This window comes from Danio rerio, chromosome 18 (assembly GCF_049306965.1).
Source record: "Danio rerio strain Tuebingen ecotype United States chromosome 18, GRCz12tu, whole genome shotgun sequence".
Lineage (NCBI taxonomy): Eukaryota > Metazoa > Chordata > Actinopteri > Cypriniformes > Danionidae > Danio > Danio rerio.
This window is the reverse complement of record NC_133193.1, coordinates 36,884,610-36,903,018: the sequence shown is the minus strand read 5'-3', so window position 1 is coordinate 36,903,018 and position 18,409 is coordinate 36,884,610. Positions and strand designations below refer to the sequence as shown.

The following is an 18,409-nucleotide window of genomic DNA, read 5'->3' as shown; positions in this document are numbered from 1 at the left end:
TGAACAATAATAGGCATAAACATAAGGAATCAGTGGACACTTTTTTTTATTAAATCCCAGAAAGTTTAATAGATAACTTGTAAATCTTCCCTTTATGTTTGGTCTTTCTCATTTCTCAGGGACGCCAGCTTCGGGGTTTTAGAGGGTTATTTAATAGAAGTTCCAAGTCCTCTGTAGACACACATAATGGAGTTCCACCTCGTAAACGATCCATAACTGATCACCTTCTTCGGAGGACTGCCAGTGCCCCTGCAAAAGGCCGCAAAAAGAACAAGATGCCATTGGCTGAAGCTACATATGACAGAAAGCAGAGCACTGAAGATTCTCAGAGCACTTTTGTAGAGAAGAGGATGGGGAACAGAAAAGCACTACAGCATCGCCCAGCATCCATGCCCCTGGATAAACTCCTGCACAGTAACCTCAACCTGTCCACTCCTGAGCAGGAGGAGTCTGATCCTGGAGCAGACACGATCATTGGTCAGTTTCTTTTTTAAATTAAATTACTTTACATTCTAGAAGGGCTATGTCATATTGAAGCAGAATGAAGGCTGTTACATCAGACACATTAAGTTATTGTTATTTTTGTTATTACTTACCATTGTAGCTCTAATGCACAGGTGTCAAACTCAGTTCTAAAAGAGCCGCAGCTCTGCACAGTTTAGTTCCAACCCTAATTAAACACACCTGATCAAACTAATTGAGTCCTTCAGGCCAGTTTGAAACCTACAGGTAAGTGTGTTGGAGCAGGGTTGGAACTAAACTGTGCAGGGCTTCGGCCCTCCAGGAATTGAGTTTGACACCCCAGCTCTAATGCATCAGAGTGAATGTTGCCTGCTTATCAGTTTCAGTCAACTCCATGTAGAACAAATGCTACAACAGCCTTGTTATATGAAAATTAACTATAAACTACAAATATATTTCATTGTCAACATTATATTATGCTATCATTTTTTAAAATTAATAAATTAATAAAATGAATTGTTCATATACAAAAACCTCAAAATGGTGTCTGAAAAATATTTCTGAAATGGTCATTTTCTCATCTTTGTTATTTCACTTTTATGTCAGTTATTTCCCTTTAAAGGTAATCAAATTAACCTATTTACTGCCATAAAAATACAATTACTGAACCTACACACAGGAGCCTATGAAAATGCTTCATGAAAGAAATTTCTTACAACACTTCAAATATTACACAGCTCTTCAAATATTCAAATTATGTTGCCATTTACCCACTTTGATTGCCTTTTGTGCAGTACATATACAGATAAAAACATTTTGAGAATTTCATTTTTTTGGATTGAGAATATCTTTGTTTTATATTTAATTTCTTTGTTGGTCCGTTAAAATATTCAGACTTATAGGCTTTTCGTTCTTAATTACCTTAACTTGCCTTTGTCTTGTTCTGTCTTTACTGCTGTGCTTCTCTATAGTAGAAAACTGAATAGGAAACCCTTGCAGGTAATCCACAAAGCCATACTCAGGCTGATTCATCCAAACATTCCAGTTTTAAGTCATTGCACAAATGTTTTTTATCAGCTATTGTTTTTCTTTATAAAATACAACCAGAAGTGCTTTTAAAAGAATGAAATTGTTAGTAAAAAAAGCAACAAGTATCTGGATGTTAACCAACTATCTGGATGTTCTCCATGGACCCACACATTTTCATTATCTGACTTGTACTTGGTGGTGCATTCCATTTGTCCTGTGTACAGAGTGACGTGTGTTGGATTTTGGTGTTCATTTGGTGAAGTTCTGTGAGTGTGTTTTGCCATAGTTATAAAAATGTACTGACAATATTTTCCTCTGTAATGTTTCCACAGATTCTTTCCTCCGTGAGAAGCCCAGATCCATTTCAGTGGATCTTCTTTTTGAAACTTCTGCCTTCAAAGAACCTGATTCCCATGAACTTTCTGCTGATCACATTCAAGACTTTGACACTGAGCCCAAAGATTTAAAAGAAACTCCCTACTTGGTCATCGAAGGCAGTAAGAACAGTCTGAGTGATCCTCAAAAAGAACACTCAAGAGATTTTGGGAAGAGTTTCACTGAAGGCGATAAATTATGTTCTTCCAAAAGGCCAGCAGACCACTGGTCAGGTCCTTCAGATCAGTGTAATGGTGGCAGTATCGTGCAAAGTGAAGGAAGAGAATGTAGCCAATTGGAAAGTGATAAAAAGAACCTTCTAACAACCAAGGCAGCCACGTATTCCTCAACCTCCTCTTCTTCCTATTCTTCAGGTAACTTAACCAAATCCCACTCTCCTAAAATGGATCTGCCAGACCAGAACAGTCAAATGTCCCTCCAGGACAGTGCTCTGTCTCGCCTTATTGATGCTGTATCGCTAGAGAATGAATATGACACTTGTGGGTCCATATCTGCTCTGATTGGCCAATTTGAACTCACTGCTCAGCAGAACACTCAAATTATATCCGATTCGCAATCCATGAAACATTCTCATTCTCATCTAAGCAATGGTCTTTCTAGCACTCCACTTAAACTCACAGAAAAATCTGTGTACACAGCTTCAGATCCAACAATGAGATCTTCTAGTCCTGAAACTACTGAACCTGCTGTCTTTACCATCTTAGATGAGGAAGTGCTTTCTCCAGTATCAACAAACAGCTTTTGTCAGAACCTTCCCAATGAATCTTCCATGGTAAGTCAGGGATCCTCACCCATCAAAAAGCCTTTAGAATGGACGGCTCAAAGAAATCCAAAGGAAAGCAGTAGCAGTCAAAGTCCTTCCACTGATTCTTTCAAGAACTTTGATTTCAGAGGTTACAGAGAAACATCAATCAACAGTACAGCCTCTGATCGATTCTTAATGTGCCAAGACTCCGTAAGCAGCAGTTTGATGGAACTGGAAATAAATGTGGATGGGGATCCCTTGGACAACACCCTGACCCCTTTGAGACCTCTTCAAGATTTTAGAAGAGTTCAAAGCTTAAACGAGACTTCCCCCTATCACTTGTCAAGACTTGAACCAACGCATCTCCACAAATCTTCATACCATCCCACTCCTGCTCACTTCACAGACGCGTCACTATTTCACAGACACAACCAGTTTCTACACAAAAGTCCGATCTCCAGCACACACATTTCTGGTAAATCCCAGCCAAGGAAGTTTAACTGTTATAATGACATTGGTAGATTTCCACCTAGTAACAGAATAGATAGTGCAGATAGAAGGCACCAGGACACAAGAGATCGAAACAGCTTGATCAGCAGAGCAGAACGTTTACACAAATCTCCAGAATGTCTCACAAAGACAAAAGGCTGCAATAATTCCATAGAAAGGGACATCTACGGCACAACTGTATCTGACTATGACATGATTTCAGTTGAATTGCAGGACTACTGTTCCCAGCCATCCCCATATAATCAGGCCTTTCCTGTAGCTCCTTCTCAGATCAGTGGACTCTCCCAAGCTGCTTCTGCCAAGTCTAAGAGCCTGGGAGATCTAACATCTGAAGACATTTCATGTAACTTTCAAAGCAAGTACAAGTCAATCAGCCGAAGTTTTGTCACTCCTGCAATGCAAGACCAAAGACGGGTGAGTGGGTTGTCTGGTCGTCCAAAATCTGCCGATCCCTTAACTGAGCAGCTTCGTAAACTTGTGACATTGGAACATGAAGACTTTACATGTGCCCCTTGTTCTCAACCCACCCCGAAACCTCTTTCAGTACTGCCAATGTGCTCTTCTCAGAGATTGGCTGATGATCCTGAAGACCCTCCACCATTTCTGTCAAGGCGACTGTCATCCCGCAGTCAAAGTCGTGTTCGTCATATAGCCAGTCGTGCACGTGAAAGACAACAAGAGGCCTTTAAACAACGGCCTGTTGAAGGTACCCTGGACGTAGTACTCCGCAATAAACCAGTGTCCTCCCAATACCATCCACCAAATAGACACTCTACAGGCTCATATATCGCTGGTTACCTGGACCAGTTGGGTACTGAGTCTCGAGGCTTGCCTGAAGGAGCCTGTACCTCGCTACACTATGGATACAGAGATCAGTACTATAATGACGATTCTGTTCTCCCTCCTGATTTCTCCAATCCATCGGAACCTGAGGTGTTCTTCCTGCTTAGACTTTGACTTTGCATCTCACCCATTGTTTAGACTGTGCATGTATTTCGTAGTAACAACTGCAACTACATGTAGCAGGACACTTCCAGAAATGTGTAGAATATCATAAAACAGTCTCTCAGGCCCCGTTTACACTAATACATTTTAATTTTAAAACGCCTAAGTTTTTCTTTGATTACGGCTTCCGTCCACACTACCCCGGAGTTTTCGAGCCCCAAAATCTGAGCATTTTCAAAATGCTATAGAGGGAGGTCATTTTCATTTAAAACACTGCTGCTCTGGTGTAGCTGCAGGCCAAGTTCAGTCTTGCATCCTTTCCTTGTAAGTTTAGACATCACAAGTTTAATATGGAAAACAAACTCCTGTGGACACCCCGGGGAAATCTTTAAAGGGAACAGTGTACTTTATAACAACTTTCACATCACCCTGGCTATGCTGTATTATCTTAACAATAAAAAGAAAGCATGGTATGAAAAACTGCCGATTTTCATTTTAATATTAACAACTTAACAGACACCAAAAATATCTTGGCGTTTTGTAGCTACATATTTATAGGACCATCATCTTCAATTTATGCATATTTATAACAATGTTGAGCCTATAACATATAACTGTCTCCTTTAATAATTGAAAAAATATGAAACACACCCTGTCTCTGTTGCTGAATATCAGTTTTAATAATCAATAATGTTCATTTAAAGTATAATGTACAATAAGTTTATAGTTATAGGAAAAAAAGTCAAGCAGCCAGTCACATGTGCAGACTTAGGTAACATGGGTATATAAATGAATATATTAAAGAGCCCCTATTTTGCCTTAAAAAACGGTCATATTTTGGTTTTAAGGATTTCCAACATCATGCTGATATGCGTGCAAGGTCAAAAATACTTTCATTGTCTTATAATATGCATTTATTTTTACCTCATTATCCCAGCGACTCCCTTATGAATCGTTCTGCGATTTCTTTGTTCCCAAACCCCTCCTTAGTGCGATTCTAATCTGCGATGATTGGTCCAATGACCCAGTCTGTTGAGATTGGTTCACTGCGTTAAGCAGGAGACAGAGAGAAAAGCCCTCCACGGCTATGAAATAGCAGCCAGATTGTATGAGAACCCAATGCAGGAATGCAATAAATAAATGCAGTTAAAGACCAGCATATTCCTCTACTCTTAAACCTAACCCCAAGTAATAACAACGATACACATTTAGTACTAATTCACATTAGCAAAAGTTGAACTATTTAGAAAATTGACCGCATCACATGTGTAGAAATGGCTGATGGTGGCCATTGTAAAACAGCAGTGGATCGCCAGTTCAGAAATGCATTTAAATCGGTAAAGGAAGAAGCACGTGTCACGTTTTTAACGTGGTTTTGGACACGATATGTAAACAGCCCTATACAGATATAACCTGACAGATACAGTACAAGCACTGATCTATAATAGATACGTGATTACAAGTTACAACACACAATTAAACATATTTTGCCAACTATACAAAATGAGGCAACAATTTCAATTACACTTATATGTTATGATCTGGAGAAAGAAGAAACTGGTCCATATGAACTGTAAAAGTTACTCACAAAGTCCCTGTCAAAGTCTGATAAAGTCCCATAGTCTCTGCTGCTCCTTCAATAGCAAACAGCCGACAAATCTCGCGTTGCAGCTTAGGTTATTGTATCAAAAATCAGAAAATTACAAAAACAAACACAGCACTAGGTTGGCTATACAATGGTATTGTTGTGAAAATGAAGTTTAACCCTTTATTCACTAAAGCCAGGGCCGGTGCGTCCATAGAGGTAACCCAGGTGGCCGCCTAGGGTGGCAGAATAGAGAGGATGGCGTCTGCGACATCTCCTCACTTTCGTCTGCGACAATCCCCTCCACCGCCGCTATCATTCGCGCAATCACACCCCAATCTCTCGTTTTCACTTTCCGTTCGACGGCAGCATGATCATCTTTTGCCTAGAGCACCAGTTCTTTCTCATGATCCCCTGCGCCTCCACTAGTGTGTGGAAGGAAAGCGCGCGCACGTTTTAACAGAACTGGAACTACATCGACGTCGATGCAATCAAACAAAAGATCCAAACCCAACTCGATTAGTTTATTCGACTATGAGTCAAATATTTTGCTAAAGAATCAATAGTCTTAAACACGGTGCACTTTTAGATTTAACCCTCAGCTGGATGTTTTCATTCACTTAGATCTGTATTACACACTGTATGGAAGGTCATTTTCAAAAACCCATAAAAGGGGCTCTTTAACTTATCTTTGCGCTCAGCCAAAACACATTACCCGAGAATATATAATATTCCAAAGTGTCATTAGATAGAGGCAAAAATTAATTAAATATTGTTTAACAATTATACTTAGATGAGATCCAGCGGTAGATCCTTGAGGAACTGTCTGACGTGCAAAGCTCTCACCTGGGGAGATGTGCTCAAAGCACCAGCAGACTGCCTGGATCTCAGACCTCCGCATTCGCTGCAGTGCATGCCAGAGTGCGTGTATGGTCACGATATAATGTGGACAGATAGCTTTTCATAAATGCTAGGTGAAACGCCAGTGTTGACATAGATTGTTTTCTTCTAAAATGCCATTTTAAAACTAAAACATATTAGTGTAAACGGGCCTTACATGTGCTACCCTGCTCTATGAACAAATTACTTTCGATATTTGTGGTCCTTGTCATGCTTGAATGAAATATCTTGTTCAAAATGTGTACTGTCTCAAAGTAAAACAACAATAATAATAATAATAGTAGTAATAATAATGATAATAATAAAACAGTAAATGACTGAATTGGATATCTCTTTGAGACAGTTTTGATGTTGTCGACTATTGGTTCTTTTTTAGACTACATAATACAACAAAATCATGAAGGGGCTTCAATTTTTATTCAGTCTTCCTGTGTATTATGTTGTTTATATGTCTGTGTAGTATGTGCATACTTTGTTGGTACATTTATCGACAGTCGAAGCACTATGGTTTTTTATGTATGTTTGAATTTACTGTGACATTTTTCTTTAGCATGTGAAGCGTAAACATTTTAAGCATGACTATGCACAGACCTGTAGATGCTGTGCTTTGATTTTGCACAGAATGATTCTGTTGTATTGAATGCAATACATCACATTTACCTGCTTGCTAACTTGCTTGCTTTCTAATAGTCATGAATTTAAAGAAGACTGAAACTCTTCTTCATACTCTAAAGTTGTATGGTTAAAGTTTTATTTTTATAATTGCTTTGATACAGAGAGCAAAAATAATGTTTGTTAGAATTGTTTATTTTATTTTTGTTTTGTTTTTGTTTGTTTTTTGTAGAAATTCTCCCCCAATTGCCCTGTGCTATAAGGCATTAAGTCTCTTCTTTTTACTGCTTCTCATCCAAGATGAGTGTAAGCATTTTCCTACCATTGCAATAAAAAATGAAATGTTTGCTATGAGGTAAAACATATTTGTGTGTGTTTTTTTCTTCTTCTTTTAGCGTTATCTTTAATATCTGGGATTAGTAAGTCTACTCATGAAGACTGCATTTATTTAATCTAAAATAAAATTAAAAACAGGAACAGAGTTATTTTTAAAATGAAGAAAACTTTATTTTACTTGATTTTTTTTTATATTTTATTAATGTGATTCCGAGCTTGATCAGCCATTACTTTAAAGAGATAGTTCACCCAAAGCTGAAGAATCTGTCATCATTTACTCACCCTTCACATGTCAGAAACCTGTTTCAGTTTCTTTTTTCTGATGAAAACAGAACATGTTATTTTGAAATATGTAGGAAACTAGTAGCCATTGACTTCCATGGTAATTTTTCTTTTTTCATATTCATATTAATTTTCAAAATAACTTTTTTGTGTTTAACAGAAAATGAGGTTGAGAAGTTTAGTTTAGTTTATAAGCTTCATTGTCTTGGACCCTAGACCAAGGCTGAACAAAGTAAACAACAACATATCAACAGTTAAATTACATGCAATGAAGAAAATTACATATTTAAAACTCTAATTAATGTAGTTAAAAAAAAAGATTTCTTGAAACGATTGTATCTGCACACCGGCAGCCTTTTATAGTTTACTAGAAAGCAGTAATTAATACTCACAAAAGATATCATGTGAGGGCTCAGATATTATTTTAACAGCTTCATTAATAACTCATTGTTCATAAAGATTCAAAAGATTGATTTTTTTTACTTATGATTTCCATGGCTATCTTTACCAAACATGAAAGGCTGGCTTTAGATTGAACTGCATCGCTTCCAAACCATAGAGTAAAACTATAGTTTACTATGCTTACAGACTGGTAAAATAACTTTTGCTTAACCCCTAAAACTCACAATCACTGCTGCAAACAAGAACAAATATTGTCTACACATGGATCCCAGGTAAGCAAGTTATAAATGTAAACATGCAGATATTTATAAGAGCACACTTGTTTAATGGGTTCCGTCAGGATAAATACAGGTTTTGTTAATATTAACAAAAAGTTTAAATCACTCACTTGATTCTACCTATCAATCTTCATACAATATGTTACACAGCTGTGTTATCTGGGTATTTTCAGACTGATCTCACGAGAAAACGAAAGTGTTTTAAAATTAGCCACTAAATGAAAAAGTTACGAATTGCCGTGAGATTGTGTTGGTATTTTAGTATAATGTTACTGAAATCATGACCACATTTGTGAATAGTGAATTTCGTGGTGAACTGTAACTCGGCTACACAATACACTCTCAGAAATAAACATACAGGAGCTGTCACGGGGGCAGTACCTTTTTAAAAGATATATATGTGTTCCCAAAAAGTCCACAGTGATACCTAAAAGGTGCATATTAGTACCCAAATGGACCTAAAAAGTACCCTTGAGGTACCATTATGGGACTTTCAGGTATAAATATGTACCTTTTGAAAAGGTACTGCCCCAGTGACAGCTCCTGTACCTTTATTTCTGAGAGTGTACTTATTGGACAAATTCTTAAGCACTTCACTTAATGTGAAATATTTGTTTTAGCATCATGCACCCCAAAAGAAGGGAGTAAAAATTAAACCATAACATGCATTTACGTCTATTTCTGTAAGTCTGTAAAAGGTTCACATTTACAAGGTAACAAGGGTAGCCAGGTTATAATTTAAATGTTATATTCTGAATAACAACAAACACAAACTGCATCTTGCTGATGTCAGACAAGAGTGATTTGTTAAGAAAACTCAGGCGAGAGTTCACAATTAAATGTGATTGCATCAAAAGCTTTTCCACAGATGGGATATTTTTGTTTTTCAAGTGAACTGTGTCTCAGTGCCACACTATTCCAAAAACACTGAATGTCCCTGTGCAGCTCTATTAACTGCGAGCTCATCAAAAATGATTGTTTAATTATATTTAATTCTGTGGCTCAGCGGATGTGTAATTTGGTGTTTTCTCTGCTCCATGTTTCGCAACTGATCTTTTGGGATTGTGGTCAAAACAAATACATCTTCTTGCTTTGCATTGACACTGTAGGGTGCAGGACAACTGTCAGACAAGCTGAGAACGTAGAACTGTGCAAATGTCTATACATGTCCTGTCATGGCTCACACTTTCTGTGCCGGTGCTTCTGTTGTGGCCAGTATGTGGATCTGGAACTGAGGTGACTCCGCTGGAAACATGTGTGTACTTGATCACGCCACAGTACTCAGATGAACTTGGTACCTATCAAGACGGTGACGTGATTATTGGTGGTCTCATCAATTTACACAACCTGGCTGCAACTCCAGACCTGAGCTTCACCAGAAAACCTGGATTAGCACAATGCTTAGAGTAAGTCATATATGCTTTTCCTGTATTATTTATTTATTGTGGCACTGCATATCATCTAGAAGAAGCCTATTGGAGTATTTTTTCACCATTTGAACATTTTATAATAACTTCTTAAATCTCAGAATCTTTAAGATTGCAGTCACTTTCTCATAACCTTTTTAAATTAACAAGAATGCTTTAACAAATGAGCAAACAATGGAAATAGTTCTACAGCATGTAGTAATTGTAGTTTATGTTCATTTCAGTATATTATCATATAACATGGTATTGTATTTGTTATTGTGTAATGCTCTATGGCTCAGTGGTTGGCAATGTCACCTCGCAGCAAGAAGGTCATTGGTTCGAGTCCTGACATTTCTTTGTGGAGTTTGGCGGATGTTCACCGGGTGCTCCGGTTTCATCCACTGTCCAAAGACATGCGCTATAGGTGAATTGGATTATCTAAATTGGCTGTAATGTATGAGTGTGTGTGTGAATGAAAGTGTATGGGTGTATCCCATTTGCAACTGGATGGGCATCCATTTAATAACCCTTGATAAACAAAGGTCTAAGCTGAAAGAAAATTAATGAATGGATGTGCATGTTAATCAATGCATTATAATGTAAATAAATAAACATCATTGTAGTGTTATGCCATGAGTTAGTCTATACATTTAAAAGAATCGTACAACTTCTATCATCATTTACTGATTCTCCACCTGTTCAAACCCCGTTACATTCTTCTGTTAAACAAAAAATAACAGTTTGAAAAATGCTAGAAACAAATTATCATTGACTTCCATAAAATTAGTTTTTCCTGCAATTGGTCTCAATGATATTTTTCAGTTTGTCATATTTTGTGATCAACATAAATGAAAAGAACTCTTTCAGTTTTTTACAATTGTTTCGCTACAAATGTCAGAACCCTGGAGTAAATTTTTAAAACTCTAGACACAAAAATCATAACCAGTGCCAAAATTGCACATTTTTGCAAAACTCTTAACTTTTTTTTTTTCAAATGCTTGGATATGATACACACAAGTCAAAGATGCTTTGGTCATTGAACTAAAATCACCTTTTCAGTATAATACAATTAAACATCCAATTTATCTCATTTCAAAATGCAACTCACACATTACATCTGGAACAACCGTGTATTCATTTAATTAAAATGATATAACTATCAACTGATCCAAGTACTAAATGTAATAACTGTTGCATTACTCTGGATGCTATATTGAAACTGATGTACAATATTACAAGTTTAGATGATGTAAGTTTCTGGATAGATCAAATTACATCAATTACCACAGATGATCCAACTGGACTACATTATCTATAGATTTCATTCTTATTTCATATTTGGTTTCTAGGACCACTTGTACAGACAATGTTTTCATACTTGACATTACTTTTTTCATGTTTAACATTACTGTATGCATGAAAGACCAATCAAATACAGACCAATGTCAAGCCTAAATTCACACTGACAAAAGGTGACTAAGATGTTTGACTAAAGAAAACACTATTGTGATGTGGAGAACCTGTAGCCAAATCCCTAAATGCAGACTGATGAAAATGTATCCCAAAAAAGAAATCTGATATATAAAAATATATGCAAATTGCATGTGGAATACTACTATATTTGAACTTCACATATATAAAATATGTCATACATGTCAAAATTTTGCACAAATTGTAAATTGATTACCGTTAGTATTACAAATGTGTACATATATGTTACATAAATATATTACCTATTATGTTATATATTTTACCTACAAATATATTATCTATTAGCTTTTATATGCCCACACATACACATGTATACAGTTGAAGTCTCAATTATTAGCCCCCGTTTGTTTTTTCTCCGTTTTCTGTTTAACAGAGAGAAGGTTTTTTCTACACATTTCCAAACATAGTAGTTTGTTCTGTAGACAATAAAGAAAAAAAAATGCTTACATGGGCTAATAATTTTGTCTTTAAAATGGTGTTAAACTAAAAACTGCTTTTATTCTAGTCAAAATAAAACAAATAAGACTTTCTCCAGAAGAAAAAAATATTATCAGACATACTTTGAAAATGTCCTTGCTCTGTTAAACAACATTTGGGAAATATTTAAAAAAAAATAGAAACACATTCAAAGGGGGGCTAATAATTCTGACTTTAACTGTATATAGTAACTTATTTCTGATGGTATCTTCAGTTTTGAATATTTGTCATTTATTATTCTTTTCATTGTTACTGATTTCATTCACTTGTTCACATAGCTGGAAATTGTCTGTTGTCAGGTTTCAGGAACGTACTTACCGCTGGTTTCAGGCAATTGTTTTTACAGTTGAAGAAATTAACCAACATCCCTCACTGTTGCCGGGGGTCAAACTGGGTTATCACATAATGGATAGTTGTTCCCGTTACCCACACAGCCTGACAGCAGCCATGTCAATGATCAGTGGAGGAAACAAAACTTGCGGTCCCACTAAACCAGCCAAGCTTCTGATCGGAGATTCTTCATCTACTCAAAGCATTCTTCTATCCACAACCTTGGTTCCCCTGAAGATTCCAATGGTGAGGTTATCAATTGATGTTTGTAGGCTGCAACATTTGTTATCATGTGTTCATTTGGATGGTACTTTTAACATGTTTTGTTGGTTTTAATTTACCACATTTCAACCACATGCCAATTTATTAGTAGACAGTAGCATTGAAGTTTGGGTTAGTGTAAATTTACAGTAACTATTAATTTGTTATTATTGTTTGAGTCATATAATTTTCTGTGCTGTTTAGATATCTAAATGTGACGTGTGACACATGAAATGCAGTTGGACATTTTTTTGGAGTGCCTTAGACTGACGGTTTGTTTGATTATTTAAAATGTGCTTCCAGATCAGTTACCTGGCTGGCTGCCCATGTCTCAGTGACAGACAAAAGTACCCAAATTTTTTTCGCACTATCCCCAGTGATTTTTATCAGGCACGCACCATGGTACAGATTGCCAAACGCTTTGGGTGGACCTGGATTGGAGCCGTGATTGCAGATAGTGACAATGGGCACGGGACTTTGCAGGCGCTTGAAGAAGAAATTAAAGGCACTGGGATCTGCTTGGCCTTTTATCATACACTCTACAGGGAGCGGTTACAAAAGGACGTGGCCTTTGCTGCCAGAACAGTCCAAGCCTCCTCTGCTCGAGTGATCCTGGTTTTGGCTTGGTATACAGATGTGGAGGCATTTCTGTTGGAATTGATGCGTAGGAATGTGACAGATAGGCTGTTCCTGGCCAGTGAGATCTGGAGCACCAGTTACAATATCATGGCTAATCCCCAGCTCTATACCATCTCTAAGGGAACTTTAGGTGTAGCTTTAAGAAGTGCACCCATACCTGGCTTCAGTGCACATCTTCAGCAGTTACATCCTTCCCGTTATCCTGAGGATAAATTCTTAAGGACCCTTTGGGAAAATACATTTGGTTGTAGTCCTACAATAAGCTCTTCCAAGATTATCCAGAATTCCTTGCCTCCATGCAGTGGCAGAGAGAGTCTAGAGGGTCACATTGAATTTATTGATACATCTCATCTGACAGTTTCATATAATATTTATTTGGCTGTTTATGCTGCTGCTCACGCACTTCATTCATTGCTGGAGTGTAACTCACAAAATCACACCGATTCAAAAATAAAACCAAAGTGCTCCTCTCCAGACAACATCACACCAGCGCAGGTAGCCATCTCACATAGCAAGTGATACAAATGATAGATTTAAATTAAAATGATTAAAAAAAAAAAAAACAGCAAACAATCATGTGTACACTGTAGGATGTCTTTTAATTACTGAACATTTTACAATAGCTTTAGGTTCTATGTTTGTGTAGACTGTTTTTTTTTTTTTCTCAGCTTCATTTTTTGTTTCCAACATTTTTCGAAATACCTTTTTGTGTCTTCAAGACAAAAAATATAACTCTAACTGGTATGGAAGTCAAGGCTGAAAATTAAACTGCTAACACAAAAGACAGAAAGTGCTTCCCAAATCACACAGTATTCGGTGCAATTTTGTAGTATAAGTAGTGTAATAGTGCATTCACACTGAAAACTGCAAAAAGAATAAGTGCACTTTAAATACCTTGATGATGCACTTATTCAACCCATAAAAATAAGTGTGGAATGATTCTCGGACACTTCTCGCACTCAGCAGCCACTTCTCTGCTTAGGTAGCAGAAGGAGCTTTTGGGCACTGACTATTTTGGATTGTGAAAGCAAAACTCTCCTATGAGAGTGATTATTCTGCTTCCCGATGGTGAATGCGGTTATACTCATGGCAGGTATTATTTGGTAGTTTGGTCATTTAATTAGCTAATTTGGCAATTATCAATTAATTTATTAATTTATCAATTAATTTGGGAAACAGTTTGAATTTCCGGACAACACTACATACAAATAGTGTGAAGTACTATTAGTACATACAAGTGCATAAGTTCATAGTGCATATAGTGTGCCATTTGGGATGCAGTTAGAGTTCTTTTAAAATGTACAGTAGGTACAAAAAACAACAACAGAACCAGTTCTGTATGATTTAAATGCAACCGCTTTTTCTTATGTAATACTTTGTATTATTTTAAGAAATTTTATATATAGGTTAAATGTCTTTTTTTCGGACATCCACTTGTTACATTTTCTCTTTTCCTGACTTGTTCAGCTTTTACAGCATGTTAAAGACGTTCAATACACCACTCAGTTAGGAGAGGAGTTCTATTTCCTGGAAGGTGGCATTCCACCAGTCTATGACTTGGTGAACTGGCAGATAGCTCCTGATGGTTCACTCCAATATGCTTTTATTGGACATGTGGATGGGAACCAGCTCAGTATTAATGACTCAGCTATCACATGGCCTGGAGATTCTGGCAAGGTAAGGTGGGATTTGTAACAATAACATAGACTCTTTCTCTCTCTCTTTCTATATATATTTGGGGGGGGTCATATTTGTACTGAAAAACAGTACTGAGGTATTTTTTTTTCCAGTAAACTAGCAAACTTTTAGTTTAACTGAGCAGATTTATTCATAGTGTATTATTACATTGTGTGTGTTGTAAAGATAAATGATAATCTACAGGGTTTGGCAAAACATGAGTGTCAGTCTGTTTTCATTTTGGTTTGAACTAAGCCTTCAAGGCTCTAACCAAATGCAAGTAATCTCTTCAAGAAAGCATGCACATTAAAATTGAATAGAAATCCTTGTCTTTCCAATTCCCAGGTTCCAATATCTGTGTGCACGTCTGAGTGTCCTCCAGGCACACGTAAAGCCATTAAGAAGGGTCTTCCAGTGTGCTGTTTTGACTGCCTGCCCTGCACAGAGGGGGAAATCAGCAACAGTACAGGTCTTCAATGTTCTCCAAAACTTTTTTACTACAACATGAATGTATGAAGTTACCATAAAACTATAATGGTCTTTTTTTGATTTGCCCACCTAGGCTCAATAAAATGTTATCGCTGTCCTAAAGAGTTCTGGTCAAATAGTTACAAAAATGAATGTGTGGCCCGTGAAACTGAGTTTCTCTCTGTTAAAGAAACGATGGGCATCACGCTGATGAGTGTCGCTGTTTCCGGTGCTGTCATGACAACTACAGTAGCTGTGATTTTCCTCTACCACCGGAACACTCCAATAGTAAAAGCCAACAACTCAGAGCTGAGCTTTCTGCTCCTGCTGTCTCTCAAACTATGCTTCCTCTGCGCACTGGTGTTTGTGGGCCAGCCTTCACTCTGGTCATGTAGGATTCAGCAGGCTGCATTTGGGATTAGTTTTGTCCTGTGTATCTCCTGTATTCTGGTCAAGACATTTGTTGTTCTAATTGCATTCCATTCTACTAGACCTGAATCTTCAGCTCTTATCAAATGGTTTGGACTGGGCAAGCAGAGAGGAATTGTGCTGGTGTTTACCTGCGTCCAGGTGGTTATCTGTGCCATTTGGCTCTGTGTCAGTCCACCTTTACCTTACCAAAACTTTGGAATGCACAGATCAAAGGTCATCCTTGAGTGCACAATTGGGTCTGTTGTGGGATTCACTTGTGTACTGGGTTACATTGGCTTTTTGGCGACTGTCTGCTTCCTACTGGCCTTCTTTGCCCGCAAACTTCCAGATAATTTTAATGAGGCAAAATATATTACTTTCAGCATGCTGATCTTCTGTGCTGTCTGGGTTGCATTTGTGCCAGCATATGTTAGCTCGCCAGGAAAGTACAGTGTAGTGGTGGAAGTTTTTGCCATCCTGGCCTCTAGTTTTGGACTTTTGTTTTGTATTTTTGTCCCAAAATGTTACATTATTTTACTTAAGCCAGAAAACAACACTAAAAAGTTTCTTATGGGAAAAGAATAAATACACATTTCAGACATTTTCTACTTTTTATTCATTCATTTTAGTCCCTTCCTAGTCCCTTCATTAATCAGGGGTCGACACAGCGGAATGAATTGCCAACTTATCCAGCATTTGTTTTACGCAGCGGATACCCTTCCAGCCGCAACCCAACACTGGGAAACACCCTACACTCCTGCATTCACACAGATGCACTACAACAAATTTAGTTTATCTAATTTGCCTATACAGCATGTCTTTGGACTTTGGAAGAAATCGGAGCACCCGGAGGAAACCCACACAAACACAGTGAGAACACACAAACTCAACACAGAAATGCCAACTGACCCAGCTGGGGCTCAAACCAGTGAACTTTTTGCTGTAAGGCAATCGTGCTAACCATTGCGCCACCGCGAGGCCTGTTTTCTTGTTTTATGTTTTGATAAGCTTCAATTCAATTTCATTAAATTAAAAAATGGAAAAGTCCTTTGTAAATTGTTCATTGTTAAACAATTAAACAAAAATATTGTTTAATTTTTAGTATTGTGATTTTTTTTTAAATATTTATATTTACAAATAAATGTATAAAAACAATTGGTTCAACCAAATATAACAAGCAAGCATTTATGTAGCAAGCAAGCAAGCATTTAAAAATACAAGCATTTTATGTTGTTTCCATGTTATTATGTCATGTTATCTTGGTGGAGCCTTGTGCAGACATTGTATCATTATCTAAAATTTCTCACTTGACACCACAGCTCGTTTACATATAAAAAGAAAAAAAGGGGGGAACACTTTATAATAACTGCACACTATGAATCATTTATTAGGCACTAACAAATAGTGAATTCATTATTTGTTAAGCATTACCTCTACATTAATAGATATAAGCAGTTTTTAAATGAATCTACAAATGCAGTATTCTTGGCTTATAAGCACATATGTGCTTAATGATTGTGTTTTCTTACTCTGTTAATGATAATTTTTTCATTACTAAATAAAGTATAGTATTATTTACAAACTAGTTATTAAAGGATAGTTCATTCAATAGATCATTCAGAAAGCTGAAGTAAATGATTAACAAGCTATTAAAATTAACATATACATATCTTGTTATTCAGGCATATATTAATAGTTATTAATATAATGTAAGAATTGAAATATTACAAATATTTTTGATGTCTTTGACAATTCAAAACATGAGCTGAAAACAGGGCCAATGGACTCCACAACCCACCAGGGGGGAATGCGGGAAAAACCAGTTCCTGCTGCATTTGCATCTGAGTATGCTGAAACTCAGCTTCATCCCCCCAACTCACGCATATGGTCATTTCAATGTTTGAATGTTCTAGATTAACCAAACTGACTTTAACTATCATGTTTGATATCATTTGAAATGTCTCAGTGCGATTGGTACAATGGTCTCATCCTCTCAGAAACAAACATAATCAACACAATAAATATATAACTTCAGGCATCTTTTGAACCACTGTGAAGGGTGTGACTTTTTCCTTTTGTTATACACACACACACCCCCTTCCTTGAGGGAATTCGTGGATTATTTAAGGTAAGGCTTGAAAGACTCGGGGTGATTCTGCCTAACCAGATCAGCCCATAACATGGGGCCTGCCCCATGTTATGTATATTTCAAAGTCAGGATATGCATCTTTTCATCTTGGATTTGTCTTAGATAATTTGATGTATTGTATTGATCATTTATGAATTGACTGATTGAATTGGCATAATACATTTACCTGACTAATAAATTGTAATGTTTGACCATATTTTGCTCACTCTGTAATTATTAATTCAAGTAGATTACGCTGTATCCTTGTTTCCGCACGTCTTGCGTCAGGTCAGTAGACGGACTAAAATCCAATTGAGATGGAGCATTGGCACACTAATTGTGTTTTAGCGATCCGGCTGACTCTTGATATTGATTCATGTGTACTTAGGTGGAAAGGGCGATAACTTCCGTCTAGGTCAACAAGGTGTTGCACGACTAACCTAGATTGGGTACCCGACCTTTGTTTAAAGGTAATATTATTCTAAATTAAGTTCATATGGGAAACCATGGGCTTGGTGAAAACCAAAGTTACTATAGAGTCCAGTAGTCGGGTACATTTATATTAATGCCCTAACCTCTAATTAGAAATGATGATTGTCTTACTTAAAGGTGTACACCTAAGCGGGACTAACTAAA

The 18,409-nt window shown here is 37.0% G+C and overlaps 2 protein-coding genes across 8 annotated transcripts in view; both read left to right on the top strand.

Moving 5' to 3' along the window:
• Positions 1–7,549, top strand: part of plch1 (phospholipase C, eta 1) — a 104,633-nt gene extending 97,084 nt beyond the window's left edge. For 2 of the 5 annotated variants that reach the window (XM_073929988.1, XM_073929986.1), the window contains 3 exons: positions 120–477; positions 1,434–1,461; positions 1,824–7,549. In XM_073929988.1, the coding sequence (XP_073786089.1) occupies positions 120–477; positions 1,434–1,444 (369 nt within the window). In that variant the 3' untranslated portion in view covers positions 1,445–1,461; positions 1,824–7,549. The remainder of the gene's footprint in view (positions 1–119; positions 478–1,433; positions 1,462–1,823) is intronic. The other 3 variants (XM_073929989.1, XM_073929987.1, XM_073929985.1) reach the window with 3 other exon arrangements.
• Positions 7,550–9,488: 1,939 nt separating this feature from the next.
• On the top strand, positions 9,489–16,740 carry olfcr1 (olfactory receptor C family, r1). Of its 3 annotated transcripts, NM_001430858.1 has the most exons (6): positions 9,489–9,888; positions 12,159–12,435; positions 12,754–13,584; positions 14,557–14,766; positions 15,112–15,235; positions 15,329–16,296. In NM_001430858.1, the coding sequence occupies exons 1-6, from the start codon at positions 9,638–9,640 to the stop codon at positions 16,228–16,230; spliced, it is 2,595 nt and encodes an 864-aa protein (NP_001417787.1). In that variant the 5' UTR covers positions 9,489–9,637; the 3' UTR covers positions 16,231–16,296.
• Positions 16,741–18,409: the final 1,669 nt, after the last annotated feature.